This window comes from Pinus tabuliformis, chromosome 7, assembly GCF_031772625.1.
Source record: "Pinus tabuliformis cultivar Carrire ecotype Pingquan chromosome 7, CPIR1, whole genome shotgun sequence".
Taxonomy (NCBI): Eukaryota; Viridiplantae; Streptophyta; class Pinopsida; order Pinales; family Pinaceae; genus Pinus; species Pinus tabuliformis.
Genome location: NC_142293.1, coordinates 1822435305 through 1822443153, shown reverse-complemented (window position 1 = coordinate 1822443153; position 7849 = coordinate 1822435305). Strand labels below are relative to the sequence as shown.

The 7849-nt window shown below is 39.3% G+C and overlaps 1 protein-coding gene across 1 annotated transcript; it reads left to right on the top strand.

Moving 5' to 3' along the window:
• Window positions 1-4716: 4716 nt before the first annotated feature.
• LOC149255671 (uncharacterized) lies at window positions 4717-6430 on the top strand. Its single transcript, XM_089455108.1, has 3 exons — window positions 4717-4841; window positions 4937-5734; window positions 5825-6430. Exons 1-3 carry the CDS (start codon window positions 4773-4775, stop codon window positions 6428-6430), a joined length of 1473 nt encoding a protein of 490 aa, XP_089311234.1. The 5' UTR covers window positions 4717-4772.
• The last annotated feature ends 1419 nt before the right edge of the window (window positions 6431-7849 follow it).

Sequence of the window (7849 nt, the reverse complement as noted above, 5' to 3'; positions counted from 1 at the left end):
GAAGCCAAAACAGAGGCAGAAATTATCTTGCAAGCACAAGCGGAAGGAGCTGCAATCAGAACCAAGATGAAGGTTCAAGCAAACAGAAAGCTCATGGACAAAGGTATGATAAATCCCAAGTCCAATGTCATTATTGTAAGAAATATGGGCACTATGCCAATGAATGTAGGAAAAAGCAAAGTGACATGAATAATAGGCAGAATGCTAATTTTGCAAATGAAGAAGATAAGAACCCAAAGAACGTGTTGTTAACATGTAACATAGCACAAGACAAACAAGAAGATTTTTGGTTCTTAGACTCAGGTTGTAGTAATCACATGACTAGAAATATTGCAATGTTTGCCAATCTGGATGAAAATGTGAAATCTGAGGTAACAACAGGGACTGATGATACGATATCTGTCAAGGGTAAGGGCAGAGTCAGTATCCGAGCAAAAAATGGAGAACAGATGATTGTGCCAGATGTATACTATGTACCTGGTCTGAAATGTAATCTTTTGAGCATTGGACAGCTCATTAACAAAGGTTACAATGTGTTCTTCAAAGATGGTTTGTGTACAATCAGAGATATACCTCCAAGTAAGAAGATCATTGCACAGGTGCAAATGACCAGCGATAGAATGTTTCCTCTCAAACTCAGGGCAGATTTGAAGGAAGGAAGAACTATTGCAGCCGTAACACAAGAAGTCTTTCAGGAACAATTGAAAGATGTGAATTGGTTGTGGCATTTGAGATTTGAACATCTCAATTTCGGAGGCCTGAATCTGTTGCACAGAAAAGGAATGGTAAACGGATTGCCGTTGATTGAGAAACCGGACAGCCTTTGTGAAGGCTGGGTCTTGGGCAAGCAACACAAAGAAAGCTTTCCAGCAGGAAAGAGTATAAGAGCAAAAGCACCCTTGGAAATTGTTCACTCTGATGTGTGTGGACCGATGCAAATACCATCATTTGCCGGAAATAAATATGTTTTAACTTTCATTAATGATTACACCAGAAAGACATGGGTGTATATGCTGAAACAGAAGAGTGAAGTGTTTGAGAAATTCCGCCACTTCAAAACTCTTGTTGAGAAGCAGTGTGGGCATTATATCAAAGTGCTCAGAACAGATAGAGGAGGAGAGTACATCTCCCAAGACTTTCTGCGTTTTTGCAGAGAGAATGGCATACAAAAGCAGTTCACCGCAACGTATACACCTCAGCAAAATGGAATTGCCGAAAGGAAGAATATGACCATTCTTGATATGGTCAGAAGTATGCTAAAGGAAAAGCACTTGCCGCATGAGTATTGGGCAGAAGTTGTTACTTGCGCAGTTTACATCTTGAATAGATGCCCAACTAAAGCTGTCATGAACAGAATACTAGAAGAGGCATGGAGTGGTCAAAAGCAAACTGTTACTCACATGAGAGTATTCGGTTGTGTGGCATATGCACATGTACCGGATCAGCTAAGGAAGAAGCTTGATAGTAAGGGGGAGAAGTGTGTCTTTATTGGCTATTGTGATGAGTCAAAAGCATACAAACTCTATAATCCATCCACCAAGAAATTGATAGTAAGCAGAGATGTGCAGTTCATTGAAGATGAAGCTTGGGATAGAAGCTTAGAAAAGACAGTAAATGTGAAAAAAACTATGTCTCATGAAGAAGAAGAGGAAGGGACAGCAACAAATAATCCTTCCTTGGTGGCTCCTCCTCCACCACAGCAAGTACAACAAACCACACCACAATCTGGAATTCGAACAGCCTTGAGAAGTCAAGGAAGTGCTTCTCCAAGCACATCACAGGGATCAGAAATACCCTCAAGTTCGGATGGAACTCCTAACACACCAAGAAGACCAAGATTCAGAAATCTGAATGAGATTTATGAACAAGGAGAGGTAAGTAACAATACCGGTCTAAATTCATTATTCACTTTATATTGTCATGTTGATGACCCAGTCCATTTTGAAGATGCTATAAATAAAGATAAATAGATTGAAGCAATGAATGAAGAAATTGGTGCAATTGAGAAGAGTAAAACATGGGAGTTAGTGGACCTCCCTGTAGACAAAGCTGCCATTGGAGTTAAGTGGGTCTATAAGACCAAAAGCAATGCTGAAGGCAAGATTGACAGGCACAAAGCAAGACTTGTTGTGAAAGGCTACAAGCAGCAACAAGGCAAAGACTATGATGAAACCTTTGCACCAGTAGCAAGGATGGAAACAGTCAGAACAGTGTTGTCTATTGCAGCACAACACAGGTGGAAGATTTATCAAATGGATGTTAAATCTGCATTCCTGAATGGAGTGTTAAAATAAGAGGTTTATGTTGAACAACCTCCGGGCTATGAAGTTGAAGGCCAAGAGCATAAAGTTTGTAAACTGAAGAAGGCTCTTTATGGGCTGAAGCAAGCTCCAAGAGCATGGTACAGCAGAATAGATGCTTATCTGATTGACAATGGGTTTGATAAGTGTGATGGTGAACCCACACTCTACATAAAGGATAATGACGGTAAGATTCTTATTGTTGTTTTATATGTAGATGATTTAATTTTTACTAGCAATGATGCTTCTCTCATTGCTGATTTTAAAGCAGTCATGAAAAGTGAATTTGAAATGACTGACTTGGGCTTCTTAAGATATTTTCTTGGAATTGAAGTAGACCAAAGTGAAAATGGTGTTTTCATTTCTCAAGATAAATATGTAGAAGCAGTGTTGAAGAGATTCAACATGCAGAACAGCAAGGCAGCTGTGACTCCAACTGTAATGGGGTTGAAATTGACCAAAAAAGACAGCAGCAAATATTTTGATCCAAAATTGTACAAGAGCATAGTTGGCATCCTTATGTACTTGACTGCAACTAGGCCGGACATTATGCACGCTGTGAGTTTAATTTCCAGATTTATGGAAAGACCAAAAGAGACTCATTGGCAGGCAGCGAAGAGGATTCTAAGGTATGTGAATGGAACGAAGGGGTTTGGTATTTTATACTCCTCTTCTGAAAGTTTCATGTTGACAGGATACACTAACAATGATTGGGCTGGAAGTGTTGATGATAGGAAAAGCACATCGGAATATGTGTTTCATATGGGATCGGGAGCCATCTCATGGGCTTCCAAGAAGCAATCAGTTGTGGCTTTGTCAACAGCAGAGGCAGAGTATGTGGCAGCAACATCAGCAGCATGCCAAGCAGTGTGGCTGAGAAGAGTTTTCAGAGATTTGTGTCATGAACAGGAAAATGGCACAACCATTTACTGTGACAATAGCTCAGCAATAGCATTGTCTAAAAATTCTGTTTTTCATAAAAGAACAAAGCACATAGACACAAAATTTCACTTCATACATGAATTGGTTAACAATGGTGAAATTGTTTTGCAGCACTGCAGAACAGAGGGACAGTTAGCTGACATCTTGACAAAACCATTGGCAAAGAAAAGCTTTGATCATTTCAGGAAATCCCTGGGTATGCAGAAAAAACCCAGCGGTTAAAATTAAGGGGGAGTGTTGGAATGATAATTTTAAACTGCCGGGAGCTGATAGTTGAGCAGCGACCCAGCTTATTCAGAAAACAGCGATTGGACTTTCCCTGCGATGCGATCTGATCGCATATCGCACTTTCCCTCGTCACCCTTCGCTGCATGCTTGTATTATCTGCGATGCGATATTTGCGATGCGATCGCAGATCGCAGATCGCATGATTTAAAGGTTATAGAGGCGGTGGCACATCCTCTCTCTTCTTGCGATGCGATGGTGTGATAAGCCATGCATTAAATTCAAATAGGATATTTTGAGCCGTGTAATTAATGATATTTACTAGGGTTGGTAAATGTAGGTGAAATCTTAAATTTTATTATTTTTATTTTCACGGAAATAAGGGAAAAGCAACACGTATTGTAAAGATATTTTGTGTTGTTCATTATATATAAAAAAAAATGCAAGAGTAGAGAGACGTGTGGAGAGTATTAGCAAGAAGAGTTTTTTCTTCTCTGCAACGCACAGCAGTGCTGAAGATATAATTCTCTGAGATAGTGGAATCAGATTTTGGAACTGAATTTCCTGTTGTAAATCCCTCTGAGTTGAGGAAGACAAATTCGGTAACAGTGTTTATTATTATTTTATATGATTAAGATCCTGTAGAAAACCAGAGCGTTGTTCTCTGTGCAAATTTCTTTTGCGTACAGAGATACAGTACTAAGAATATGTGGTTCAGTTGGGCCACTTTGAGATCTAGAGAATAAGTGTTTAATGGAAGTTGACACTGAAAATAAGATAAAAATGCATGATCAGATCAGAGATATGGGAAGACACATTGCAGAAAATGTAAGTCCCCGTCGTCTTTGGCGTCAGCAGACCAACTACATTGATGATTTGTTGGAGAAATCGTCATGTGTGAGTGCTTCATTCATTCAAGTGTTTGTCTTTGGGTTTAAAGATAAATAGGGTTTGTTTATTTGCCGAGAAAGAAATATCTGTGTAACTTGTATAATTTTCATGAATGAACAGGTAAACATCGATGTCCGCGGAGTTACCGTGGATGGTCCCTCCGAGTTCAATCCACAGAATACTCGCCACCTGATGAGTGAGATGTCATGGTACAAAAGATGGAGTCATGAGTTGTTTGGGAACTGTCTGAGGCGTCTATTCGACCATTTCCGTTTTTGTGGCATTTTGAATTTGCAATTTGTCGCCGCTGAAGATGCTTATTTAGAACGCATGGTGAGGACGGCCCGAGCACCACTTCTCCAGTGGATCCGCTGATATAAGTGTACACACTCTTCCCTTCCTTCATGGATTCCCATGGAGAATTTAAAAGTTTTGGAAGTGGCGGGGAGAAATTTAAGAATATTGTGGGAGCGTGAATCTCAGGTATGTTTACTTTTCTTTCCTCGATCATTTCACTTTATTTTTCAGCGAAAATCATCATATATATTTTTCTGATAGTTCAAATGCGAAAATTGCAGGTTCCTCGCCAGTTGCGAGAGCTAAGTATCTGCGCTCCCCTTTCAGGGTTTCCCAAGTTCATAGTGCAGCTGAAGCATTTTGAAAAGATTGTCATATGCCATGCACTATTCAAAACCTTGCCAGAAGAACTTTGTGATGTGCATTCTTTGAAATGCTTAGTGTTAAGAAACTGTTCAGAAATGATTTCGCTTCCTGATTCATTGGAAAAGCTAACAAACCTCCCGGTAATAGATTTGACAAATGCTTCCAGTTTGCAGTTGCTTCCGAATTCTTTTGGGAATCTAATTGGACTTGAATATCTATCTTTGACAGGCTGCCCCAATTTGACCGTCTCCAACGACACATTTGGAAATATTACCACCCTGAAATACTTAGATCTTCGAGGTTGTAGCAATCTGAAGGAATTGCCTCCCCAAGTTGCACATCAACAGTCCTTGGTAAGATTAGATATGTCTGCAAGGATCTTAAATGAATTAACTCGAAACGGTATTGGAGACCTATCCAAGATGGAAGTTCTGGATTTAGGAGGAGGTCGTTTGTTGAAAATGCCGCCACTTTTGCTCGTTCTAAAGAACTTGAAGGAATTGTGGCTCTTCGATTGCCCGGAATTGAAACGCTTGCCCAGCTCCTCTGGATTGTTGACTGAGTTGAGAGAGTTCAAGTTCAAGATACAGAATTGCCTCCACTGGAATAACTTCATAAACTCTTCCATACCTTCCTGGATTCCCAGGGAGGATTTAGAAGTTCTGGAAGTGGATGCGAGGGAATTAAGAATATTGCAGGCACATGCATCTCAGGTATGTTTATCTTTTCTTTCCTCGATCGTTTTTTCAAGGGAAAAAAATTCATACTATACCCTTTCTAAAATGGAAACACGAATATTGCAGATCGCTCACCAGTTGCGAGAGATATGCGTCGAAAATAACCCGATTCTGCTTTCTGGTCATCGGAAAGCGCTGTTCAAAACTTTGCCAGTGGTCTCGCTTCTTGATTCATTGAAAAACCCAGCAAGCTTCCAGGGAACAGGTTCGACAAATGCTTCCAGTTGGAAGATGTTTCCAAATTGTTTTGGGAATCTTATTGTTTGCCCCAATTTGACCATCTCCAACAGAACATTTGGGAATATTATTACCCCGAAAAACTTAGATATTCAAGGTCTGTTCAAAACTTTGCCAGTGGTCTCGCTTCTTGATTCATTGAAAAAACCAGCAAGCTTCCAGGGAACAGGTTCGACAAATGCTTTCAGTTGGAAGATGTTTCCAAATTGTTTTGGGAATCTTATTGTTTGCCCCAATTTGACCATCTCCAACAGAACATTTGGGAATATTATTACCCCGAGAAACTTAGATATTCAAGGTCTTAGCAATGTGATGGAATTTCCTCCCCAAATGGCACATCTACGGTCCTTGGTAAGATCAGATGTGTCTGCAAGGATCTTGCAAGAGCTGCCTCCGAACGGTATTGAACACCTATCCAAGACAGTATGGGATTAGGAGGGGATTGTTCGTTGGGAATTCTGCCACTTCGCCTGTTCTCAAGAGCTCGAAGGAATTGTGGCTCTTCGATTGCCCAAAATTGAAATGCTTGCCCCACGACTTTGGACTGTTGTCTCAATTGACAGAGTTGAGGATAGAGAATTGCCCAGAATTGAAATTTTTGCCCGAGTCCATTGGACAGTTGATTCGGTTGACAATTTTAAAGATGGTTAATTGCCCAGAATTGAAATTCTTGCCTGATTCCTTCAAAAATTTGACTCAGTTGATAGAGTTGAAAATAGAGAAATGTGGGATAGAATATTTACCTCAAGATCTTAAGATGAACAATCTCAAATCTTTAGAGGTAACAGCGTGTCCCCTGCGCGAGCTTCCATTTAGAAGGGTTGAAGGAGAAATAGAAACAGAGTTGAATAGACTGGACAAATGCATGTTTCATGGTGGTCTTTGTCCGAATCTTCAAGGTGTTTGCCCTAACCTTCAATTCCTTTCCTTAAATAATTGTAAGGAATTGAGGCAAATAGGAAGGCTCTGTGGTCTCCCAAAACTTGAAGTTCTCTGCTGTGATGGGTGCGAAAACATAGAGAAGCTGTCAGGCGTTGTCACCTTGATATCACTAACGGTGTTGGACATTAGTGGATGTGTAAAGCTCGAGAAAATAGAAGGGTTAGGGCAGCTTACAGAACTGCCGGGTGTGGAGTGTAGCAGGTTGTTGAGCATTTTTCTGAGCAACTGTCCCAAACTGCAATTACCAAAGCCACGCGGCCATAGTGTTCACTCGGCAATTTGTAGCTATTAAAGTGGGTAACTTTATCAGCATCACTCATCTAGAATCTTTGTAAAATGTTTATGTAAACTGGAAAGAATTTCACTCTGCATTGTCTTGAACATTTAAGTGCTTTCTCTGTTACTGAAAAGTTAATAGATCCTTTGGCCTAGATCATTAGTATTAAAATTTGTGATATTTTGTTACAATTTGAGGATATTGGAAACCAGTATCAGCTAGGAGAAAATTATTTTAGATTTTTGAAATTTGTAACAGAGATTTTGTAATCAAATTATCCAAAATTTGATAATTTTAATATGAGTAATGACCAAATGAAAGATTCGAATCCTTAAAACTTTATCCTCCTTAAAATTTTGTTCATGGAATCTGCCTAGTATACAGTTCGATTTCAATTTTTGTTTTGGTCAGAAAGAAATGTGGAGGTTCAGTCTTAAACACTGTAATACTTACATATATATTTTTAAATATTTCGATTGGTATTATGTTCTATGCCTAAGAAATTTGGATGATCAGTCTTAAATACGGTAATACTTATCATTTTGAATCATTTCGATTTATATATTTTAATTTTGTATATTTTTTTCACATATGGTAAATCAGAAATTTATTGTTTTATGTTTGGTTGAAAAAGT

Coding starts and splice junctions, on each gene's coding strand:
- LOC149255671 (XM_089455108.1), top strand. CDS start 4,773: ATGGAGAATTTAAAAGTTTTGGAAGTGGCGGGGAGAAATTTAAGAATA. Junction 4,842..4,936: donor TGTGGGAGCGTGAATCTCAG/GTATGTTTACTT, acceptor CGAAAATTGCAG/GTTCCTCGCCAGTTGCGAGA. Junction 5,735..5,824: donor TGCAGGCACATGCATCTCAG/GTATGTTTATCT, acceptor CGAATATTGCAG/ATCGCTCACCAGTTGCGAGA.